General features: G+C 40.1%; 1 protein-coding gene across 1 annotated transcript in view; it reads right to left on the bottom strand.

Moving 5' to 3' along the window:
* The window catches only part of TACR1 (tachykinin receptor 1), a 184428-nt gene that overhangs the window by 5689 nt on the left and 151973 nt on the right, over positions 1 to 26766 (bottom strand). Inside the window, exon 3 of the mRNA XM_061431817.1 lies at positions 10959 to 11109. Within this exon, the coding sequence (XP_061287801.1) occupies positions 10959 to 11109 (151 nt within the window). The remainder of the gene's footprint in view (positions 1 to 10958; positions 11110 to 26766) is intronic.

Here is a 26766-nt window from a genome sequence, read left to right as displayed (position 1 = left end):
TGGGTAGGATTTGGATAGCTGCAGCAAGGGACTGTCAGATGTTTAAAGGGAATATTCATAAAATGGCTTTATGAATATAGGGTGATATAATCCATTCCTTTTCATTCCCAAGACATCTTAAGAGAAAGAATGACCTAGAAGATGTGTGGCCGACATAGTAGAATAGGAAGGCAGTGAGTTCATGCCCTCACATGGGCACAGCAGAATTATAACTAGGTACAAAGCAACTATATATGGGAGAAGCTGAAGACTAGCAGGAAAGATTTTCTACAACTGAAGATATACAGAAGGAATCACAATGAGATGGGTAGGAGGAATAGAGATGCAATGTAGTGAAGATCCATACCCTGGGGAAGGTAAACCACAAACGGAAGGATAATCACAATTGCACAGTTCCCCCCGAGGAACAAGAGGCCTGAGCCCCACGCTGGGTTCCTGGTGGGTCCTGGACTGGGAAGACAACACCCAAGACTCTCTGACTTTGAAAGCCACCAGGGCTTATACACAGGAGTGCGAGAAGATCGTAGGAAACAGAGATTCTGTTCCTAAGAGAGCCTGAGTCAGACCTACCTGCTGACCTTGAAGAGTTTCCGGGAGAGGCAGGAGGCAATTGGGACCACCTCTGGGATGAAAATACTGGTCGCAGCCATTTTAGGGAGTTCATTCTACATTGAGGACATTGGTTTTGGCAAATGTCATTTTGGAGTTCTCCTTTTAGCCTATCAGATCTGGGGGCTTACCCACACACCAGTGGGCTGATGCCAGCCCCAGAGCCCTCATTGGCCCGTAGCCACATGCCCTAGAACCTATCCCTGTGCACTAGTGGCCAACAGCCACCACACAAGGCAGGTCTGGCAGTGAAGTGGGCTGGGAGCCTCACCTACAGGCATGCCCACTGTAGTCAGATCCACTGCAGTGGAAGGGCACACAGAGCACACACAGGGGGCACCCTTAGAGCATAGAGCTGACCACACAGGAGTGTGCTGCTGGGTCCCGCTGGACAGCTCCAACATAAAGCCACTTCTCCAAGGTCAGAACATGTAATCAGTTTACCTGATATATAGAAATAGGCACAGAGAAATAAATACGCAACATTTAAGCTGGCTTAAAACTCGACATTCAAAAAATGAAGATCATGGCATCTGGTCCCATCACTTCATGGCAAAGAGATGGGGAAACAGTGGAAACACTGGCAGACTTTATTTTTTTGGGGGGCCCCAAAATCACTGCAGATGGTGACTGTAAAAGATTAAAAGATGCTTACTCCTTGGCAGGAAAGTTATGACCAACCTAGATGGCATATTAAAAAACAGACATTACTTTGCCAACAAAGGTCCATCTAGTCAAGGCTATGGTTTTTCCAGTAGTCATGTATGGATATGAGAGTTGGACTATAAAGGAAGCTGAGCGCTGAAGAATAGATGCTTTTGAACTGTGGTGTTGGAGAAGACTCTTGAGAGTCTCTTGGACTGCCAGGAGATCAAACCAATCAATCCTAAAGGAACTGAATATTCATTGGAAGGACTGATGCTGAAGCTGAAACTCCAAGACTTTGGCCACCTGATGTGAAGAGCTGACTCATTTGAAAAGACCCTGATGTTGGGAAAGATTGAAGGCAGGAGAAGAAGGGGACAACAGAGGATGAGATGGCTGGATGGCATCACTGACTCGATGGACATGAGTCTGAGTGAACTCCCAGAGTTGGTGATGGACAGGGAGGCCTGGAGTGCTGTGATTCACCAGGTCGCAGAGAGTTGGACACGACTGAGCGACTGAACTGAACTGAATACTTAGCAGTGTTCAACATCTTTTCATATGTCTCTTGGCCATCTATGTGTCTTGTTTGGAGAAATGTCTATTCAGGTCTTCTGCCCATTTTTTTGATTGGGTTGCTAGTTTTGATGCTGTTAAGCATTATGAGTTGTTTGTAAATATTGAAGACTAATCCCTTGTTGGTCACATCACTGGCAAATATTTTCTCCTAACCTGTGGTTTGTCTTTTTGTTTTGCTTATTGTTTCCTTTGCTGTGCAGAAGCTTTTGAATTTAAGTTAGTCCCATTTGTTTATTTTTGTTTTTGTTTCCATTATTTTGGGAGATGGATTGAAAAAGATATTGCTGTGATTTATATCAGAGAATGTTCTGCCTGTTTTCCTCTAGGAGTTTTATAGTGCCTAGTCTAACATTTAGGTCTTTTTTTGTGTGTGTGTGGTATTTTTTAATTGAAGAATAATTGTTTTACAGAATTGTTGCTTTCTGCCAAATATCAGCATGAATCAGCCATAGTTATCCATATGTCCCCTCTCTCTTGAACCTCCCTCCTCTCTCTCTCCCCATCCCACCCCTCTAGGTTGTTACACAGCCCCTGTTTGAGTTCCCTGAGTCACTCAGCAAATTCCCATTGGCTATCTATTTTGCATATGTTAGCGTATGTCAGAGAAGGCAATGGCACCCCACTTCAGTACTCTTGCTTGGAAAATCCCATGGACGGAGGAGCCTGTTAGGCTGCAGTCCATGGGGTCGCTAATAGTCGGACACGACTGAGCAACTTCACTTTCACTTTTCACTTTCATGCATTGGAGAAGGAAATGGCAAGCCACTCCAGTGTTCTTGCCTGGAGAATCCCAGGGACGGGGGAGCCTGGTGGGCTGCCGTCTATGGGGTCGCACAGAGTCGGACACGACTGAAGCGACTTAGCAGCAGCAGCAGCAGAATAAAGTTGCTTGAAGTCTGAGTGAGGTCCTGGAGTACATATGCATAGCGTATGTATTTCCGTGCTACTCTCTCCATACATCTCACTCTCTCCTTCCACGTGCCCCCTACACTGTGTCCATAAGTCTGTTCTCTATGTCTGTCTCTCCACTGCTGCCCTGCATATAAATTCATCAATACCATCTTTTTAGATTCCATATATATGTGTTAGGGTACAATATTTATCTTTCTCTTTCTGACTTAGTTCCCTGTGTATAAATAGGATCTAGTTTCATCTACCTATTAGAACTGACTTAAATGAGTTCTTTTTTATGGCTGAGTAATATTCCATTGTATATGTGTGTATATATATATATATATATATAAAGAAGTTGTGGTACAACTTTATAAAACTTCTTTATCCATTCATCTGTTGATGGACATCTAGGTTGCTTCCATGTTTTAGCTATTGTAAATAGTGCTGCAATGAGCATTGGGGTTCGTGTATCTTTTTTGGTTTTGGTTTCCTCAGGGGTATATGCCTAGGAGTGGGATTGCTGAGTCATAGGTTTTATGTTTTATGTTTTCTAGTTTTTTAAAGAAATCTCCATACTGTTTTCCATAGTGGCTGTATCAGTCTACAGTGCAAGAGGGTTCCCTTCTTTCCACACCTTCTCCAGCATTTATTGTTTGTAGACTTTTTGACGATGGCCATTCTGACTGGAGTGAGGTGATATCTCATTGTAGTTTTGATACGAAGTTCCCTAAGAATGTGTGATGTTGAGCATCTTTTCATGTGTTTGTTAGCCATTTGTATGTCTTCTTTGGAGAAATTTCTGTTTAGGTCTTTACCCCTTGTTTTGATTGGGTTTTTTGTTTTTCTGGTATTGACTTGTATGAGCTGCTTGTATATTTTGGAGAATAATCCATTGTCAGTTGTTTCATTTGCTATTATTTTCTCCCACTCTGAGGGTTGCCTTTTCACCTTGTTTATAGTTTCCTTTGCTGTGCAAAAGCTTTTAAGCCTAATTAGGTCCCACTTTTTTCTTTTATTTCCATTACCCTAGGAGATGGGTCATAAAGGATCTTGCTTTGATTTATGTCAATGAGTGTTGTGCCATGTTTTGCCTATGAGTGTTCTGCCTATGTTTTCCTCTAAGAGTTTTATAGTTTCTGGTCTTACATTTAGGTCTTTAATCCATTTTGAGTTTATCTTTGTGTATGTTGTTAGGAAGTGTTCTAATTTCATTCTTTTACATGCAGCTATCCAGTTTTCACAGCACCACTTATTGAAGAGGTTATCTTTGCCCCATTGTATATTCTTGCCTCCTTTGTCAGAAATAAGGTACCCATAGGTGCATGGATTTATCTCGGGGCTCTCTGTCTTGTTCCTTTGGTCTATATTTCTGTTTTTGTGCCAGTACCATAGTGTCTTGAGGACTGTAGCTTTGTAGTATAATCTGGAGTTAGGAAAGTTGATTCCTCCAGCTCCATTCTTCTTTCTCAAGACTGCTTTGGCTATTTGGGCTCTTTTGTGTTTCCATACAGATTGCTTAATTATTTGTTGTAGTTCTGTGAAAAATACCCTTGGTAGTTTCATAGGAAGTGTATTGAATATATTCGAATCTTTGTGTAGTGTCCTTTCTTATCTCTTGTAATATTTGTTATTTTAATGTCTATTTTGTCTTATATGATGGTTGTTACTCCAGCTTTCTTTTGATTTCCATTTGCAAGAAATATATTTTTCCATCCTCTCACTTTCAGGCTATATGTATCTTTAGGTCTGAAGTGGGTTGCTTGTAGACAGCATATATATGGGTCTCTTTTTTGTATCCATTCATCCAGCCTGTGTCATTTGGCTGGAACATTTAATTGATTTACATTTAAAGTAATTATTGATATATATGTTCCTATTGCCATTTTATTAATTGTTTGGGGTTTGTTTTTGTCACTGCAGATGGTGATCACAACCATGAAATTGAAAGACACTTGATCTTTGGAAGAAAAGCTATGACAAACCTAGACAGCATATTAAAAAGCAGAGACGTTACTTTGCCAACAGGTCTGTAAAGTCAAAGCTATGACTTTTTCAGTAGTCATGTATGGATGTGAGAGTTGGACCATAAAGAAGGCTGAGTGCTGAAGAATGGATGCTTTTAACTGTGGTGTTGGAGAAGACTCTTGAGAGTCCCTTGGACTGCAAGGAGATCAAATCAATCAATCCTAAAGGAGATCAATCTTGGATATTCATTGGAAGGACTGATGCTAAAGCTGAAACTGCAATACGTTGGCCACCTGATGTGAAGAGACAACTCATTGGAAAAGACCCTGATGCTGGGAAGAATTGAAGGCAGAAGGAGAAGGAGACAACAGAGAGTGAGATGGTTGGATGGCATCACTGACTCAATGGACACAACTTTCAGCAAGCTCTGGGAAATGATGAAGGACAGGGAAGCCTGGTGTGCTGTAGTCCATGGGATTACAGAGTTGGGCATGGCTGAGCAACTGAACAACAAATTGCCATTTTCTTAATTGCTTTCGGTTTGTTTTTGTAGATCTTTTTCTTCTCTTGTATTTCCTGACTATATAAGTCCCTTTAACATTTGTTGTAAAGCTGATTTGGTGGTAGTAAATTCTCTTAGCTTTTGCTTGTCTGTAAACCTTTGATTTCTCTATCAATTTTGAATGAGATCCTTGCTTAGAGTAATTTTGGTTGTAGATTTTTCACTTTCAGTATTTAAAATATATCCTGTCATTCCCTTCTGGCCTACAGAGTTTCTTCTGAAAGATTAACTGTTAAATGTATGGAGTTTCCTTTGTATGTTACTTGTTGCTTTTCCCTTGCTGCTTTTAATATTCTTTCTTTGTCTTTAATCTTTGTTAGATTGATTAGTATATGTCTTTGGCATGTTTCTCTTTGGGTTTATCCTGTATGGGACTCTGTGCTTCTGGGACTTGATTGACTATTTCTTTTCCCATGCTGGGGAAATTTTCAATTCTAATCTGTTCAAAAATTTTCTCATACTCTTTCTTTTCTCTTCTTTTTTTTCAAATATTGGTGCATTTAATATTGTCCCAGAGGTCCCTGAGACTATCCTTAGTTCTTTTCATTCTTTTTCCTTTATTCTGCTCTTTAGCAGTTATTTTACACCATTCATCTTATTTTACACATACATCTTCCAGCTCACTTATCCGTTCTTCTGTCTCAGATATTCTGCTATTGATTCCTTCTAGAGTATTGTTAATTCCAGTAATTGTGTTGTTTGTCTCCGTATGTTTATTCTTTATTTCTTCTATATCTTTGTTAATTGATTCTTGCATCCTCTACATTCTATTTTCGAAGTTTTGGATCATCTTTTCTATCATTATTCTGAATTCTTTTCTGATAGTTTGCCTATTTCCTCTTCATTTATTTGGACTTGTGTGTTTCTAGGTTGTTCCTTCATTTGTGCAGTATTTCTCTGCCTTTTTTTTTTCTTTTTTTTAAATTTGCTGTGTTTGAGGTCTCCTTTTCCCCGGCTTTGAGGTTGAATTCTTCCTTCCTTTGGTTTCTGCCCTTGTAAAGTTGGTCCAGGGGTTTGTGTAAGCTTCATGTAGGGTGTGACTTGTGCTTGCATTCGTTTGGAAGGGGATGAGTTTTTTTATCCTTCTGATGGGCAGGGCTGAGTGAGGTGGTAATTCTGTCTGCTGATGATTGGGTTTGTATTTTTGTCTTGTTTGTTGTTTGGATGAGGCATCTTGCCCAGGGTGCTACTGGCAGTTGGGTGATGCTGGGTCCTGTATACAAGTGGTTGCTTTTGTGGTAGTTCTCACTATCTGATACTCCCTAGGGTTAGGAGTTCACTGATAGTCTAGTGTCTTGGAGTCAGTGCTCCCACTCCAAAGGCTCAGGGTTTGGAGATTCTCCAGGGAATAGAGATTCCAGAGGTGGTTTGGTATGGTATTAAGTGGGATTAAAATGAATATACAGAAATGAGAAACAAAAGATGCACCCCAGACCAATAGCAATTACAAAATAAGGCAAATAATAACTAAAATAATAGAATATACACACATACGTATACACTCATAAACAAATCCAAAACAATAATAAAAAAAATGTACAATAGATAGACCCACTGAACAAAGGAAACCAGAAATGATATCCACCAGTTAAGAACAAAGCTCACTAAAGCACGAACTGGAAAACAGACTAAAACAAGGTGCCAAATGGGAAAAAACAACGAAGACAGAACAAACCAACCATATGGTGAGAAAAAGAAAGAAAAGAACAACAGAATAGAGTGTAAAGTTAAATAGAGGTAGATAAAGAACACACAGATTTGTTGCATTTCTATATACTACTAATGAACTATCAGAGGAGAAATTAAGAAAAGAATCCCATTTACAATTGCATCAAAAAGACTTAAATATTTAAGGATAAACTGAACCAAGGATCTAGAAGAATTGTACATGGAAAACTATAAAACACTGATGAAATAAGTTGAAGAAGACACAAACAAAAATCAATATAGACCAATATATAGCATACTTACAGATTGGAAGAATTAATATTGTTAAAATGACCATACTACTCAAGGCAACATACAGACTCAATGTAACTTATCAAAATATCAAAGACAATCTCACAGAACTAGAACTAATAATTCTAAAATTTATATGGGCACACAAAAGACTCCAAATAGATATAACAATCTTAAGAAAGAAGAACAAAGCTAAGGGTATTATGCTCCTAATTTCAAAAAGCTATGCTAAAATCTACAGTGATCAAAACAGTATGGTACTGGCACAAAGCAGACACAGAGCTCAGTAGAATAGAATAGAGATCCCAGAAATAAACCCACACTCATATGGTCAATTAATCTATGACAACAGAGGCGAGAATCTACAACTGGGAAAAGAAAGCCTCTTCAACAAAATATGTTGGGAAAGTTGACTGCTGCATACAAAATAATCAAACTGGATCACATTGTCACATAATGATTGGACATAAAATCAAAGTGGATGGAATAAATAAATTCAAAGTAGACGAAAAACTTAAATGAAAAAGACCCAAAACCATAAAACGTCTAGAAGAAACCATAAGTACCACCCTTTTTGACACTGGTCTTAGCTGGTTTTTTATTTGTCTCCTCAGGCAAGGGAAACAAAAGCAAAAATAAGCAAGTGGGACTACATCAAAGTGAAAAGCTTTTGCACAGTGAGGGAAACCACAAACAAAGCAAAAAGGCAGCCTACTGAATTGAAGAAGATATTTGCAAACAATATATCTGTTAGGAGATTAATATCCAAAATATGCAAAGAACTCATATAACTCAACATCAAGAAAACCGTACAACTGCATTAAAAAATAAGCAGGGACTTGTATAGATTTTTTTCCCCAAGAAGATATACAGGTGGCCAAATGGCACATGTAAAGATTCCCAACATCACTAATCAATAGGGAACTGCAAACCAAACCACAATGAGATATCACTCACATGTATCATAAGGCTATATCACAAAGACAACAACAAGTGCTGGCGAGGAGAAGCTGTTAGTGGAAACAGAAGCTCGTGCAGCCGCGCTGGAAACCAGTATGAAGATTCCTTAACAAATTGAAAATAGAACATAGCATCCAGCGACTCCACTCCTGGGTATTTATCCAAAGGAAACAAAGACACTTTAAAAGATTCATGCACCCTAATGTTTATAGCAACATTACAATGGCGAAGATATGAAAGCAACCTAAGTGTCCCCTGATAGAGGAATGGGTATAAAATACATATAGAAGTAATGCTCAAAATTCTCCAAGCCAGGCTTCAGCAATACATGAACTGTGAACTTCCAGATGTTCAAGCTGGTTTTAGAAAAGACAGAGGAACCAGAGATCAAATTGCCAACATCCACTGGATCATGGAAAAAGCAAGAGAGTTCCAGAAAAACATCTATTTCTGCTTTATTGACTATGCCAAAGCCTTTGACTTTGTGGATCACAATAAACTGTGGAAAATTCTGAAAGAGATGGGAATACCAGACCACCTGACCTGCCTCTTGAGAAACCTATATGCATGTCAGGAAGCAACAGTTAGAACTGGACATGGAACAACAGACTGGTTCCAAATAGGAAAAGTAGTACGGCAAGGTTGTCACCCTGCTGATTTAACTTATATGCAGAGTACATCATGAGAAACGCTGGGCTGGAAGAAGCACAAGCTGGAATCAAGATTGCCAGGAGAAATATCAATAACCTCATATATGCATGTGACACCACCCTTATGGCAGAAAGTGAAGAGGAACTCAAAAGCCTCTTGATGAAAGTGAAAGAGGAGAGTGAAAAAGTTGGCTTAAAGCTCAACATTCAGAAAACGAAGATCATGGCATCCGGTCCTATCACTTCATGGGAAATAGATGGGGAAACAGTGGAAACAGTGTCAGACTTTATTTTGGGGGCTCCAAAATTACTGCAGATGGTGACTGCAGCCATGAAATTAAAAGACGCTTACTTCTTGGAAGGAAAGTTATGACCAATCTAGATAGCATATTGAAAAGCAGAGACATTACTTTGCCAACAAAGGTCCGTCTAGTCAAGGCTATGGTTTTTCCAGTGGTCATGTATGGATGTGAGAGTTGGACTGTGAAGAAGGCTGAGCGCCGAAGAATTGATATTTTTGAACTGTGGTGTTGAAGAAGACTCTTGAGAGTCCCTTGGACTGCAAGGAGATCCAACCAGTCCATTCTAAAGGAGATCAGCCCTGGGATTTCTTTGCAAGGAATGATGCTAAAGCTGAAACTCTAGTACTTTGATCACCTCATGCAAAGAGTTGACTCATTGGAAAAGACTCTGATGCTGGGAGGGATTGGGGGCAGGAGGAAAAGGGGACGACAGAGGATGATTGGCTGGATGGCATCACTGACTCGATGGACTAAGTTTGAGTGAACTCCGGGAGTTGGTGATGGACAGGCAGGCCTGGCGTGCTGCGATTCAAGGGGTCGCAAAAAGTTGGACACAACTGAGTGACTGAACTGAACTGAACTGAACTGAGGGACAGAGGGTTACTGGAATTATTGTGGTGATAATGGATGCAAATGTCCAATCATTATGCAATACACCTGAAACTAAATACTATTGTAAGTCGACTATATTTCAATAAAACAAAGGTATCTAGCATCTGCACAATGAAACACTACGCAAGGTGGTACTAAAAGAGGAGAAAAAAAGAATGAGAAAGCTGTTTCTATATTGAGTTTTGAAGATTTTGTGGATACTGTTAAGTTTAAGAATGAGGGGAAGAAAAGTGCATATTTACTATTTATGTAAAAAAGAAAAGAACATGTTTATTTGGCTTATAAATACATTACAATATCTGAAAGGATTAATAACAAATAACGGTGGTTACCATGGTGAGTGTGTGTGTGTGTGTGTGTGTGCGCGTGCACACATGCGCATAAGTGCATAAACATTTGGGAACTCAATAGAGGACCTAAAAAGGAGTGAGCCTTTTCATGGTAAGACTCAATATATTTTTTGACTTTTAATTTTCAAGCAATTGAAGACTCGCAGGAAGTTGCAAAAATCGGACAGAGAATTCTCAGATACCCATGACAAAGCTTCTCCCAGTGATACCACCTTACATAGCTATGCCACACCATCAAAATCAAGAAACCGATGCTAGTACAGTACTATTAACTAATCTACAGGCTGTACTTGGAATTTGCCAGCTTTTACATGCACTTTTTTTGGTGTATAGTTCTATGAAATTTTATCATATGCAGAGATAAGTAAAAAAATCCACAGTAATCAGGATACAGAACTGCTCCGTTATCGCAAGGAAATTCACTCATGCAATCGCTTTGTAGGCAGATTCTTCCCCCAGTACTAATCCTGGCAATTCCCAGTTTGTTCCCAATCACCATAGTTTTGTTTCTTTTAGTGCTTTTTAACGTTTGAATGAAATGAATGTATTATTTTGTCAAATCGTAATAACTAAAGAGAGCCAAATAGCTCTTCATGCTTCTGTGGGTAAATCTGTGTGCTTGTGTTTTATGAACTGACAGTTTTCTGTTAGTTTTAGGGTGAGAATGAGGAGGCTTTTGCCTGTATAGGCAGGCCTAGGTTACAACACATTGAAGGAAGATTTCTTCCTCCCCTCCCCTTTCCTCCCCTCCTTTCTACAGTTCTGGGGACCCAGGGACTGCCTCCGGGACTCCTGAGGCTCTGGGGCTCACATGCTTACCAGTCTGTCACCTGTGCCAGGGGGGGTTAAGTGCTGCTAGCCCTTTGCTCACCTTGCGCTTGGCAGAGACTTGCTCGTGGTAGCGGTCAGAGGAGTCCCCAGGGATCTCACTGGCCCACAGTGTGATGCCCACGACAGTGTAAGCATAACCTATCACCAGCAGGGGGAGGAAGTAGATCAGCACAGTCACACAGATGTGGTACCTGCAAGAAGGTGAGTGAGAGTAGTCAGTTCAAGAAGTAACAGGGCTGGTCAAGCCTTGACAGTTACCTGTCTCGGACTAGTTACTTGCATGAATTAGTAGGCGATCTATTAGTGGATAAAGTAGAGAAAGCAAATCTTTTTGACATGTTTTTCTTGTGGACTTTTCTATAATGGAGATTCCTGTTCAGAATGAAAAGAACATAATGAAAGGGAACTGAATTTGTTGAACATGTATGGCAATTTTAGTTCAGTATTGCTTACTGCTCCCTCCAAAAAAAATACAAACTTGGGCTGAATTAATAGGAGTATATTTTCTAGAATAAAGAAGGTGATTGTACCACTCAATAGTACTTGTCAGATTTAAAAACTTAGGCTTAGTTTTGATGCAGGGACATGGATCAAGAGAACAACTAGTACATTCATGTGCGAACAGTTGTGATGGTTAATAAGACTTGTTTAGTTGCTAACTTTTGTCTTAATTTTTTGCAGTTCCATGGAGTGTAGCCAGCCAGGCTCCTCTGTCCATGGGATTTCCTAGGCAAGAATACTGGAGTAGATTGCCATTACTTTTTCCAACTGGATCTTCCTGACCCAAAGATCAAACTCATGTGTCATGCATTGGCAAGTGAACTCTTTACCACTGAGTTAAGCTATTCTAAATGACAAATGGATTCACAGATGTAAGTATAATTATCTCGGAGAGAGACAAAACTTATCCCAGAATTAGGATCAGTAGGTGAGAGCTACAAAGGTTAAGCTACTTCTAAGCATAGTTCTTAAATACATATCTCTTGATGGAAGCTGTCTGGGTCTCTGAGTTACTGCTTGAAAGACAGTTACCAAAGGATTTGAGTCTGACTGGAACATAAACAAGAAACAAACCTTCGCAGTGTTAGCCCACAGATTCTGAGATTTCCTACAACGGCACAACTTGAGGGTCATTGTAAGTTGGACGTTTAAATGTTATTTGAATTTTGAGAAAGAATATTCGTTCTCAGAGGGTCCTTGGGAGATGTGGCTAGTTATAAGGCTTTCCCTCTGATGTGCGTGTAATGCAAAAGCTCAGAATTTCTAATATAATAACATGAGAACAGCTAATAATTGGGGAGGTTTACTGTAGGTCACTGTGTTAATAATTACATTAATGATAGTGTTAATAGCAGAACTGGAAGTTAGATTTTATTTAGTGAAGAACACAATGCCAAGGACTTTACTGGCAGTATTTTCTTCAACCCTCAAAACAAGGGTAGTGAGAAATGGAATATTTCCTGCTATATCAACAAACAAGTATGTCGCAGTCATCAGCAATTCCATCCCTCCAAATGTGAATTTCTGAGCCTGCAGGCCACCCAGAAAGAGCAATACCTACTATCCAGCAGCCTCAGCCACTCCCCATGGTGAGCACTGAGAGCTGGAGTGTGTGTGTGTGTGAAAAGCATTAGAAACTGGCCCCAGATAGCTGAGATATATATGAAAGAAATGACTTCAGTGAGCCCAGGCTCTTGTATCTGCTCACATAAAAAAAGGCACTAAATTACTTGAGATATCTGGTTTTCTTTAATTAACAATAGTCTTTTGATGTTCGGACTACTTGCCCCTTGTTGCAAACTTCTATATAACTTGACTCCTCCTGCCTCCTGAGAGCAGTTCTCTCAGGGTTACTTGAGATGCTGTCTCCTGGACTTGAAGTCCTAAAGTGAAAGTGAAGTCGCTCAGTCCTGTCCGACTCTTTGCGACCCCATGGACTGTAGCCCACCAGGCTCCTCCGCCCATGGGATTCTCCAGGCAAGAATACTGGAGTGGGTTGCCATTTCCTTCTCCAGGGGATCTTCCTGATCCAGGGATCGAACCCAGGTCTCCCGCATTGCAGGCAGACACTTTAACCTCTGAGCCACCAGGGAAGCCTCAAAGTCCTAAAAATCCCCATCAAATAAAACATAACTTGCAACTTCCAGGTTGTGATTATTTTTTAAATGAACAGTTTTGGCAACCAACAAAGGGATCCAGAATGGATTCCTATCCTTGACCTGAACTCTACGAGAATCTGGAGCCTTGGTACCAGCAGAAGCCTCTTGTGTCCATCTGCCTCATTGAAATCCAGACAGATTTGAGTGAATCTTCCTGGATCTCAGATCTCCTGTATTGGTTGATGACCTTGAGTTTTATTTGGGGGAAAGTGTTATCTTTGAAACTTGGTTTCAAGAAGAGGTACCTGGGTTTCTCAGTTTAGACATTGGGTGGGACACCCTCAAAGTACTGGGAGGATTTTTCTCAATTTAGGTGCTGAGTTCCTGGATATCCTCAGTGTTAAGGCACTGGGAAGATTTTGCTCAAGCAGGGGATCCTCAGTGTTAAAGCCCTGGGAAGACTCATTTTGGATACTGAGTGCTTAGCCTCAGTTTAGAGACTGAGAAGACTGCTCAAACACTGGGCAAGGTGGGACTGAGTTATTAGCAGGAAAGACTGGCTTGTTGTTTTTCCTTGACTTGGCTACCTTAATAGAGTTTGTCAAAATAAAACGGAAATCTTCTGAGAGCTTCTGAGCTCCAAAAAGGGACTCTCTTCCTGGCTGGCAATGGCTTTCTCAGATGACTGAGAAATTTGCAGGAACAAGATCTCATGCCATGCAGCTTGTTCCTACAGGAAAACCCACTCATGTAATTAACAAACTGCTCAACAGGGGACACACATAAGAACTGGCTATCCCACAATCTGAGCATCCATGGAAGTCTTATACTCCACTGGGAAACCCAAGACACATAAGATGGGGCTTAAACAACTCTGGGGCAAAACCAGAGAACTTAAGCTCCCAAAAAGCACACAGTGGCCCATCACATGCAATTTTATCTCAACAGACTGACTTCAAAATGGAAAATAAATGTTTCAAAATAAAAAGGAATGAGAAATTGCCAATATCCATACAAAACTTACAGGTGTTTACTTGATTGGAAATTGGTGAAAATCTCACCATGGAAATTGAGTGGGCTCTTTCATTGTCTATGCAATTAAGTTTCATTAAGGTGAAAAGCTGGCTTAGTAAAAAAATATATTTTCAGCCTTTAAACAAAGACTTTCTAGAGGGAAACTTGCATTTCTCTGTGTCTTTGAGATGTAAATGTTCTGCCCTATCTTCCCAGGTCGACCTGTACTTGTTTGATTTGTTTGTTTGTGTTTTTGAAAACTTGGTCTTGAGAGTAAAACTCTGTGGGTTTAGATTACATCCTCTTCCATTCTCTTATGGGGAGGCCTTTTGCATCTTAATGGTTTGAATTTCTATTGAGATATATTTTATTGGTGGCCAACTGATGGATCATTTAAAATTGGAAAAACTAACTGGTAAATCTAAAGTATGCTCATCACAGCCAGTGGTCTTGCTGGTACCTATAAACAAAAATCAAACTAAAGGTGAAATTATGTATCTAATAATTAAACTAAGGACTTCCATAGTTTATTTAAAATAAGTTAAAAAAACTGGCTTGAGAAGCTTCATTTGTGGTCTGTGCTTCTTCTCAATGGGTTTTATAATGTCTAAAAAGAGTATTAAAATAATTATAATATAAGCATGAAAAACCTGTAAGGAAAGTCTGACTATAATTCCCAAAAAGTTAGAATTTCTTTAAGGTGTTATCTCAAATGAATAAAGAAATATTTGGATGATTACTTAAAATGGGACCAATGAAATGTGGTTAAAACAAGATTTGATATTACTACATTACCTAAAGCTAAATGGTTCAAAAGGGACACCTACTGGTTCCCAACATTAAAAGCCAAACAAGCCCATCCTATTTACCTCAGGTTTTATAATATATATTAAAGAGGCTGAATGAATCACAAGGTGGAATCAAGATTGCTGGGAGAAATATCAACAAGCTCAGATATGCAGATGACACCAACCTAATGGTAGAAAGTAAAAGAGGAACTAAAGAGCCTCTTGATGAAGGTGAAAGAGGAGAGTGAAAAAGCTGGCTTAAAACTCAACATTCAAAAAACTAAGATCATGGCGTCTGGTCCCATCACTTCATGGCAAATTGATGGGAAAACAAGATAAAAGAAATTAAAACAAAAATAAATGGAAAAAAATAAAAATCAATAAATAAACAAACAGGATCTAATTAAACTTAAAAGTTTTTGTATTGCAAAGGGAACTGTTGGGTAGTTAGAATAGGAAAAAGGACTCCAGAATGGCGGTGGCTAAAAGACGAGGAAGGGAAAAGCCCACGAAAATAGAATAAAGGAAGATCTGAGGACCCGGAGTGAGGACCTCAGGTAGAACAAACAGCATTCCGGCTAGCCCAGTTTACACAGGGCAGGCCCAGGGGGAGGGAAAAACATATAAAAAGAGGAGCCAAAAGGCTGGGGCTCTCTCTCTCTCTCGTACGCTCTCTCTCTCTCTCTTCTCTTTGCATCTTTTGGGTTGGCATGCCCTCATGCCTCAAGGATGTATTTTCCTTTATTTTCTAAATAAAACTGAGCTGTAACACGGAGCTGTAACACTCTGTACAGATCTGTCTGAGAGCCGTAACACTGATCTGTCCAAGAGCTGTGACACAGTCTGTCCAAGAGCTATGACACACTGAAGGCTTTAACGTCCGTCACTTCAAATTTTTGCTGTGATGAGACAGAACCGAGGAAATGACACACTCCCCTGACAGAACCATGGACAAAATGAAAATACAAACTGCTGAATGGGGGAAAATATTTATAAATGATATAACTGATAATGGTTCAATATTCAAAATATATAAACAGTTCATACAACTCAATATCAAGAAATAACCCAATTAAAAAATATACAGTAGAAGACCTGAATAGACATATTTCAAGGAAGACATAGATAGCTAACAGGCACATGAAAACATGCTTAACATCACTAATCATCAGAAAAACATGTCGAAACCGTAGTGAGATATCATCTCACCACTATCAGAATGGCTATCATCAAAGAGGAACTAAAGAGCATTTTGATAAAGGTGAAAGAGGAGAGTCAAAATGGTAGCTAAAACTCAACATTTAAAAGAAACTAAGATCATGGCTTCCAGTCTCATCACTTCATGGCAAATAGATGGGGAAACAATGGGAACAGTGAGAGACTTAATTTTCTTGGGTTCCAAAATCACTGCAGATGGTGACTGCAGCCATGAAATTAAAAGACACTTGCTCCTTAGAAGAAAAGCTATGACAAACCTATACAGTATATTAAAAAGCAGAGACATTACTTTGCCAACAAAGGTCCATCTAGTCAAAGTTATGGTTTTTGCAGCAGTCATGTATGGATGTGAGAGTTGGACCATAAAGAAGGCTGAGCGCCAAAGAATTGATGCTTTTGAACTGTGGTGTTGGAGAAGACTTTTGAGAGTCCCTTGGACTTCTAGGAGATCAAACCAGTCAATTCTAAAGGAAATCAGTCCTGAATATTCAATGGAGTGGCTGTTGCTGAAGCTCCAATACTTTGGCCATCTGATGTGAAGAGCTGACTCACTGGAAAAGACCCTGATGCTGGGAAAGATTGAAGGCAGGAGGAGAAGGGGATGACAGAGGATGAAATGGTTGGATGGTATCACTGACTCAATGGACATGAGTTTGAGCAAATTCCAGGAGATGGTGAAGGACAGGGAAGCCTAGTGTGCTGCAGTCCATGGGGCTGCAAACAGTCAGAGAAGACTGAGTAACTAAACAAAAATCATCAAAAAATCTACAGATAACAAATGTTGGTGAGAATGTGGAGAAAAGGGAATGCTCCTACACTGTTGGTAGGAATGTAAATCAGTGAAGCCACTATAGAAAACAGAAAGGAGGTTCCTCAAAAAACTAAAAGTAGAACTAATATATGACCTAGCAATTTTACTCCTGAATGTATGTCCAAAAATAAAAAAAAAACTAATTCAAAAGAATACATGCATCCCAATGTTCATGGCAGCATTATTGACCATAGCCAAGCTATGGAAACCACCTAAGTATTCATCAACAGATGAATGAATAAAGAAGATGTGGTATATAAATATGAAATACTACTTAGCCATAAAAATAATTAAATTTTGCCACTTGCAACAACATGGATGGACTTGGAGGGTACTTAGTGAAATAAGTCAGACAGAAAGAAAAATACTGTATGTTACCTCTTATACATGGAATCTAAAAAATAAAACAAATTAATGAATGTAACAACAAAGAAAATACTCATAGGTATAGCAACAACCTAGTGCTTACCAGTGGTGAGAGGCAAGGGTGGAAGGGCAAGATAGAAGTATAGGATTCATTTCAGTTCAATCGCTCAGTCATGTCCGACTCTTTGCGACCCCATGAACCGCAGCACGCTGGGCCTCCCTGTCCATCACCAACTCCCAGAGTTCACCCAGACTCACGCATAGGATTAAGAGGTACAAATTACTATATATAAAATAAATAAGCTACAAGGATATATTGCACAGTATAGGGGATATAGCCAATATTATATAATAACTATAAATGGAGGATAACTTCTAAAATTGTGAATCACTATGCTGCACTATGGAGAAGGAAATGGCACCCCACTCCAGTACTCTTGCCTGGAGAATCCCATGGACGGAGGAGCCTGGTAGGCTGCAGTCCATGGGTTCGCTAAGAGTCGGACACGACTGAGTGACTTCACTTTCACGCATTGGAGAAGGAAATGGCAACCCACTCCAGTGTTCTTGCCTGGAGAATCCCAGGGACGGGGGAGCCTCGTGGCTGCCGTCTATGGGGTCACACAGTCGGACCCAACTGAAGCGACTTAGCAGCATCAGCAGCATGCTACACTAAAATATATAATATTATTAATCAACTGTACTACAATCTTTTAAAAAGACCAAATAAAAACACAAAAATTCAATGCATAAATCTCATCTGTCTCTTCATGTGGGAACCAAAGCAGTCCCTTCTGTCACAGACTATTGTAGTCACTCTCAATTATTCTCTGGCTCATTTTGGCGCATCCCTGATCCCTGATCTCTGAGCTCTTCTTCCAAGGCCAATATTAATTCTGAGAGCTGACTATCAGATTTGAGAGCCAAAAAAATCCCCCATGAAGCTGTACAAAAATAAGTTTATACTAGGTTCTATTGATCAATTCTCTAAAATAGTGATTTTGGCAAAATATTAAAATGTAAGTTTATCTCCAATGAACTGCAAGAATATGGTAAAACTTCTCCAAGATGTCAAGATGGAAGAAATGTTTATTTTCATCTTTTCTAATGATTAAATTTCAATCATTTGACCTACATTCATTTAAATTTGGATATTGGATTGAGCATTTGCAGTTTCTATGTGAAAGGGGTTTGTCTGAGCTAGATTTTCTGTCTCTTTGAATTTGTCTATTCTAAGTATTTTAGATAAGTGGAATCATACAATATTTGCCTTTTCTGTCTGGCTTATTCACTTAGCATTATGTTTGCAGGGTTCATCCATGTTATAGCATATATCAGAACTTCATTCTTTTTTAAGGCTAAATAATATTCCACATATATATTTATAACATTTTGAATATCCGTTCATCTAATGAGAAGCATCTGAGTTGTTTCCACTTTTTGGCTATTGTGAATAAACTTTGTACTCTTTGGTGTACAAGTATTTGTTAGAGGCCCTGCATTCAATTCTGAGTATATATCTAGAAGTGAAATTGCTGGGTCTTATTATTAAGAATAATTTAATAATAATTAAGTTATTAATTGTCCATGTTTGAGTATGAACCTGTCTATAATTCTTTTTAGTTGAAATTAAATCTACACTTTTTATTGCTCACAAATGAATAACAAAATAACTTTTCCTTCTTAAAAAAGAGACTGATAAACTAGGGTGACTGATTCAGCTTAGGATTTTCCTAATGGTCTGATCTGTGATTTTCCAAAGAGCACGTTGTTTTAAAATATAGATTTTACTTTTTTAAATTCAGGAGTAGTGAGGCCTATGTTCTGTGACGTTCGGTGTCAGCTATGAGTTCATAGTCTTCAAAGGAAAGAACTCTCTCCAGGACCAAAGGAATACAGTCTCTCATGTGTTTGCAGCAGTGTAACAATTTTATTAAAAGTCAGGAAGTAATAGGGACAGCTTCTGGCACAGATACCAGATGGGTTAGGAAGAGAGCCACATACAGCTTTTAGGATATCTTATTATATATACCTTTTGACCTGTTACTAAAAATAGTTTTGGCATGGTATTAGGTCAGTTTGTTTCCCTTAGATCTTGTAACAAAGGTTGGTCTCCTGACAACGCCAAGGAACCTGTTCCTATGGCTCTGATGTTATCGATTAACCAGCTCCCTAGCTCCCATGTGGGTGAATGGCCATAAATTCCAAATGGCCATAAATTCCAGGACATGGATGACTACATAACTGGGTGCATGGACTCCTTATCCACCTGCCTAAGAAATGCTGTCACTAACAGATCAAGACAAGTTTTCCATTGAAAAGATAGTTTATTAGTCATATTTCCCAAGAGAAAGGAGCATACCGTCTCACAGACGGTTACAGGCAGAGAGCATGGAGAAAATGTAGGAAAGTCTTCTACTATGTTTTTTGAGGGAAAGAATCAGTGAGGCAAGATAAACAGGCCTAGGATGGTCTTGTTTGAATCGTTTCAGTGGGGCCCAGTGTAGGGACTGCCCATAGATGTCAGACGTGGCCCTGGGGTGATTATGGCAGAGGACAGTGTCTTGCAGTATAAGAGCCCCGAAAAAGCAGATAGGTGATAGGTAGGGGCTTTGGGTTGTTTAGTTTGCATATGAAAGCACACTAGCAGGAGTTATCCCTGGGACTTATCTAGCCCTGGACAGGCAGTCCCTCTTAGATCATCAACAAGACCCAAGGTATCAAAGCATCAGATACAGAAACTAGAAAAAATTGTTAATACACACTTTAGTGATGTCATTAAATCTCAAACAACAATGTAGTTCCAGGGACTACCCTGGTGGCTCAGTGGTGAAGAATCCGCCTGCCAGTGCAGGAGACATGGGTTTGATCACCGATCGAGAAAGATCCCACGCACATGCCGCAGAACAACTACGCATGTGTGCCGCATCTGTTGAGCCTGCGCTCTAGAGCCCAGGAGCCACAACCGCTAAGTTCGTGTGCCACAACTATTAAAGCCTGCATTCCCTAGAGCCAGAAGCCTGAGCACTGCAACTAGGGAGTAGGCCCCACTCACCACAACTAGAGAAAAGCCTGCTGTGCGACAGTGAAGGCCCAGCATGGCCAAAAATACATAAATGAAACCATTACAGACAATAATGTAGTTCCAACAGGCTTGTAGGCCTTGGATCTGAAACGGCAGTTCTCAAGGCTAGCCATATTCCAGAATAGCTTGAAGAATTTCTAAACTGTGGTTTTGTGCTTCCACACTCACAACCAATTACATGAGTATCTCTGGACACTGATTATTTCAAAATCTCCCCCAATTATTCTCATGTGATTCTGAGCTTGAGAAAGACTTATCTAAGACAGTGTTTTTCAAAGTCTGAAACAGAACCAATAGCAGTTATCACCTTGGAACTTGTTATAAACGCAGATTCTCAGTCTGGCTAAGATGGAAACTGGGTGGGGCCCAGCCCTCCATATTTGCATAAGCCCTATACATGATTCTGAGGCTGGTTTAAGTTTAAAAACCACTGGTCCAAGGTAAGGAGCATCTGTGGCTTTGGTCAGAGAGCTGGCTTTGATGTGAACGCAAGTCACATCTTCCTCAGGGTGTGTGGGCAGCTATCACCTTAAAAGGAAGTGGAGCTGGAGCTTGGGAGACTGGGGCCAGAGTCAAGTGTGAGGCAAGGCTTCCCCTATGCTTAATGGATGTTGATGCCCCTCGGTGCTGGGCCAGACCTCAAGCCACTGGAGCAGAAGTCCTGGACTTTTTGGGTCTGAACTGGCTCTGTTTCCTTTAAGTGTGTGCTCTTCTCCTTCCCAGCTCCTGCACCCAGCTGTGCTGGAGCAAGAAGGGCTCTTGTGGGTAGTTAGCAAGGTTTGGGGCTGGGTTGTGGCCGTTTGGCTACTGTCAGAGATCCAGACTGCCTCTGGTGTGTCGCCTGTACAGTTGCAAATAATGGCTGCCCTTTCCCTGCTGAGACACCACTTGGGGTTTGAGCTACTTCAGATCTCACAGTCCAGCTTTTTGGCTGGTTGTACCAGTCCTTGCTCCAGCGTGGAGCTGTGATGCCAGGCAAGTGGTGTTGGAAAGTTCACTCAGTTCAGGCTGGGTGGCAAGCCTAGGAGGTTGCAGGAAACCAGTCAGCCATGGGTGCAGTTTCCATTTGTCCCCTTTGCCCTACTTCAGGGGCAAGCAAATTGTTATGCAGGCCTCATGAGCAGAGTCCTGGCTTTCTTCTGCCCTTCTGGAGCTGCCCACCAGCCCTCCAACCAGCCAAGGAGGCTCATCTTCCTGGCGTTGGAACCCAGGGTTGGGGTGGCTAGTATGTGACTCAAACTGCTCACTTCCCAGGAAGGATCTCTGTGTAATTGCTCTTTTTCTCTGATTCTCTTCCCATAGGGACTGACCTGGTTAATTTTCTTCCCTTCCAACTCAATCTTTGTCGATCTTCCTTATAGCTTTGGTTACACATGACTTCTGCCACTTTCCAGTTAGTTTTAAGTGAGGATTGCTCCATATGAAGACATTATTTTTGATCTGTTTGTGGGGGGAACTAAGCTCTGTGTCTCCCTGCTATGCAATCTTGATCTCCCTCCTTATCTGCTTGATTACATGACATGGTTCTTAGAGGCAGAGCCTAGTTGTTGTTCAGTTGCTAAGTAATGTCTGACTCTTTGTGACTCCATTGATTGCAGCCAGATAGGCTCTCTTATCTTTCACTCTCTCAGAGTTTTTTCAAACTCATGTCCGTTGAGTCAGTGATGCCATCCAACCATCTTATCCTCTGTCTCCCCCTTCTCCTCCTGCCCTCAATCTTTCCCAGCATCAAGGTCTTTTCCAATGAGTCAACTCTTCCTATGGATGGCCAAAGTATTGGAGCTTCAGCTTCAGCATCAGTCCTTCCAAGGAATATTCAGGGTTGATTTTCCTTAGAATTGACTGGCTTGATCTCCTTGAGTCCAAGGAACTCTCAAGAGTCTTCTCCAGCACCACAATTCAAAGCAGCAACTCATTGGGCTCAGCCTTCTTTATTGTCCAAGTCTCATATCCATACATGACTACTGAAAAAACCATAGCTTTGACTAGACAGACTTTTGTCAGCAAAGTGATATCTCTACTTTTTAGTACACTGTCTTGGTTGGTCATAGTTTTCCTTCCAAGGAGCAAGCGTCTTTTAATTTCATGGCTGCAGTCATCATCTGCAATGATTTTGGGGCCCAAGAAAATAAAGTCTCTCACTGTTTCCATTGTTTCCCCATCTATTAGCCATGAAGTGATGGGACTGGATGCCATGATCTTAGTTTTTTGAATGTTGAGTTTGCTATAATCGACAGAGTCAAAATCTTTAACACAGTCAATGAAGCAGAAATAGATGTTTTCCTGTATTCCCTTGCTTTGCCTATGATCTAACAGATGTTGGCAATTTGATCTCTGGTTCCTCCACCTTTTCTAAACCCAGCTTGTATATCTGAAAGTTCTAGGTTCACATACAACTGAAACCCAGTTTGAAGGATTTTGAACATAGCTTTACAAGCATGTGAAATAAGCAAAAGTGTACAGTAGTTTGAACATTCTTTGGTATTGCCTTTCTTTGGGATTGGAATGAAAACTGACCTTTTCCAGGCTTGTGGCCACTGATGAGTTTTCCAAATTTGCTGACATATTTAGTGCATCACTTTAACAGCATCATCTTTTATGATTTGAAATAGCTCAATTGGAATTCCGACATCTCCACTAACTTTGTTCATAGTAATGCTTCCTAAGGCCCACTTGACTTCACACTTCAGGATGTCTGGCTCTAGGTGAGTGACTATAGCATCTTGGTTTTCTGGGTCATTAAGACTTTTTTTGTATATTTTGTATATATTTTGTGTATTCTTGCCACCTATTCTCAATCTCTTCTGCTTCTATTAGGTCCTTACCATTTCTGTCCCTTAGTGTGCCCATCCTTGCATGAAATGTTCTCTTAATTCTCCAATTTGAAGAGATCTCTAGCCTTTTCCATTCTATTGTTTTCTTCCATTTCTTTGCATTGTTCACTTAAGAAGGGTTTCTATCTCTTCTTGCTATTCTTTGTAACTCTGCATTCAGTTGGGTGTATCTTTCCCTTTCTCCCTTGCCTTTTGCTTCTCACTTCAGTCGTGTGTGATTCTGTGCGACCCCAGAGACGGCAGCCTACCAGGCTCCTCCGTCTCTGGGATTCTCCAGGCAAGAACACTGGAGTGGGTTGCCATTTCCTTCTCCAGAGCATGAAAGTGAAAAGTGAAAATGAAGTCGCTCAGTCGTGTCCAACTCTTCGTGACCCCATGGACTGCAGCCTGCCAGGCCCCTCCGCCCATGGGAGTTTCCAGGCAAGAGTACTGGAGTGGGTTGCCATTGCCTTCTCCGCTTCTTTCCTTAGCTATTTGTAAATTCTCCTCAGACAACCACTTTGTCTTCTTTTGTTTCTTTTTCTTTGGGTTGGTTTTGGTCACTGCCTCCTGTACAATGTTACAAACTTGTGTCCATAGTGTTTTAGGCATTCTATCTCTCAGATCTAATCCCTTCAATCTATTCATCACTTTCACTGTATAATCATAAAGGATTTGATTTAGGTTATACCTGAATGGCCTAGTAATTTTCCTGACTTTCTTCAATTTAAGCCTGAGTTTTGCAATAAGGAGCTCATGATCTGAGCCACAGTCTGCTCCAGGTCTTATTTTTGTTGACTGTATAGTGCTTCTCCTATGCAGCTGTAAAGAGTATAATTAATCTGATTTCAGTATTGACCATCTGGTGATATCCATGTGTAGTAGCGTCATCTCTTGTGTTGTTGGTAGAGGGTGTTTGCTATGACCAGTGAGTTCTCTTTGCAAAACTTTGTTAGCCTTTGCCCTGCTTCATTTTGTACTCCAAGGCTAAACTTGATTGTTATTCCATGTATCTCTTGATCTCTTGCCTTCCTATGTTTGCATTCCAATCCCCTATGATGAAAAGGACTTTTTGTTTTGTTTTGTTTTGTTGGCTTTAGTTCTGAAAGGTCTCATTGGTCTTCATGGGACTGGTCAACTTTAGCTTCTTCAGCATTAGTGCCTGGGGCATAGACTTGGATTAGTATGATATTGAATGGTTTGCCTTGGAAATGAACCAAGATCATTCTGTTGTTTTTGTGATTGTACCCAAGTACTGCATTTCGGACTCTTTTGTTGACTATGAGGGCTACCCCATTTCTTCTAAGGGATTCTTGCCCTCAGTAGTAGATATAGCCATTCCTATCCATTTTAGTTCACTGATTTCAAATTGTTGATGTCTTCTCTTTCCATCTCCTGCTTGACCACATCCAATTTACCTTGATTCATGGACCTAATATCCTAATTCCAATATTGTTCTTTACAGCATTGAACTTTACTTTCACTACCAGACAAGTCAGCAACTGTGTATCGTTTCTGCTTTGGCCCAGCCAAAGCTCTTTCTCCACTCTTTCCTAGTAGCATATTGGACAACTTCTGACCCAGGGGGCTTATCTTCTGGTGTCATATCTTTTTTTCAAACTGTTCATGAGGTTCTCAAGGCAAGTACACTGGAGGGATTTGCCATTTTCTCCTCTAGGAGACCACATTTTGTCAGATCTTTCCACTATAACCTGTCCATCTTGGGTTGCCCTTCATGCCATGGCTCATAGCTTCATTGAGTTACACAAGCCCCTTTGCCATGACAAAGCTATGATTCATGAAGCGATTTTCATGAAGGTACATGGTCATTAAATCAGTATTCTAATGTGAACATTTGAGTCATTTATAATGTCTTGATATATACCTGATACTATAATTAACACCTTCAGATAAATGTCTTGCTCTATTTCTTATTTCCCAAGAATTAGTCAGGATTAAGTTACAGTGTTTTTAAGGATTTGGTGTATATTTATACTCTTCAGAAAATATATGCCAATTTATACAACCAGCAACAATTTATGAGATTTCTTTTTCCTCTTCATGCCTGTACTGGGTATTAGTAAGTCTTTTGTCTTTGACAACATAATAGTTTATACACGATTCCTTACTTTACTTACTTTAGTATTCTTGATTCATTGTGAATTGAAATATTATAATTTTTCTATTTATTAATTGTCATTTCTTTTGTGAATTGATTGCCTGCTTAATTTACTCAATTTTACATTGAAGTGTTCATATTATCTTTACTATTTTCTAAGAAGTCTCTATGGATTCTATCATATTATGACTAAAATGTCTCTTCCATATAAACATCATGAAAACACTCACTTATGCTTTCTCCTGGTTTATTTATTTATTTGCATTTAACTGATTAGGCTATCAAGGCTATACTTTGATATTATGAGAAAAGGCTCCAAATTTCTTTCTCCAACAATTGTTTATAGTTTCCCAAGCAGCACTATTGGATATTCCATCCTTTCCCTGATGCTTTAAAATTGCACATATGTCTGTACACTCTTATAGCTCTATTTCCTGGCTTTTGCTCTGTTTCCTGGACCTATCCCTCCTTTATGGTATCAGCTCCACACAATCTCAATTTTTGTGGCTTTGTAGTATATTTTTTTTAATGTCATGGCAGTGCAAATCTCTTATTATTTTACTTAGTTCCAAAAAATAAAGGATGTCTGTTATAATACACATTTCTTAAAAGAGCATCAGGGGATGGTTTCAGTTATTTGTAGCCAGGCCTGCAGCCTCCCAGAAGATATCAGATGGTTGAGTTCCCTGGCCTATCTCAACATTGATTCTCATGATAAAGTTTAGCAGGTGCTGTTGATCTGCTCAGTCTCTTATGTCCTTATTTCAGGTTCTTTTTTTTGGTCAGCTCTTTCAGGCAAAGAGAAAAGATGTGCTGCCAGGAATGGCTCCAGAGTTTGGAAATGTTCTAATAAGAAATACTTAAGCATTAGACTCCAGCAGAAAGAAACTCACTTACTCTACCCTTCCTCTTTCCTGTCTTCTTAGGGTCAGGGCAAGGATTTGGGTGGAGGCAGGTGGCTAATAATCCTACCTGAAAATTTTATTTAGTGTGTGTATGTGTGTGTGTGTGTGTATGTGTGTTACTCACTCAGCTGTGTCTGACTGGGTGCTATTCTATGGACTGAAGCCTTCAAGGCTTCTCTGTCCTTGAAATTCTCCAGGCAAGAATACTGGGGTGGGGTGCCATCCCCTTCTCCAGGGGATCTTCCTGACCCAGGGATTGTACCCAGGCCTCCTGCATGGCAGGCAGATTCTTGACTGTGTGAGACATCAGAGAAGCCCTTTATTTAGTGGATATGTTAAATAAAAAGAAACCATAAGTTACAAATCTTCTATATGCTTCATATATCCGAGAGAGGAGAACAAATTAGATGGTGGTTGGTTTGGCTGGGGATATCAACATGTTTTGTGATAAGAAAAGATAGGTCATGTTGAAATGGGATGAAAACTGCAAATTGGTGTCTGTGTGGTAGAAGAATGTCAAGAATACAGGTAACAAGGAGAGGAAAATGAAAGAGAGAGATTGAAACCCCTTGGTTGGCAGCAGGGACTTGCAAAAGGACACAGCTAGCAAGAAATTTACTTTGGCAAGGA

Source organism: Bos javanicus, chromosome 11 (genome assembly GCF_032452875.1).
Source record: "Bos javanicus breed banteng chromosome 11, ARS-OSU_banteng_1.0, whole genome shotgun sequence".
Lineage (NCBI taxonomy): Eukaryota > Metazoa > Chordata > Mammalia > Artiodactyla > Bovidae > Bos > Bos javanicus.
This window is presented reverse-complemented; position numbering and strand designations above follow the sequence as displayed.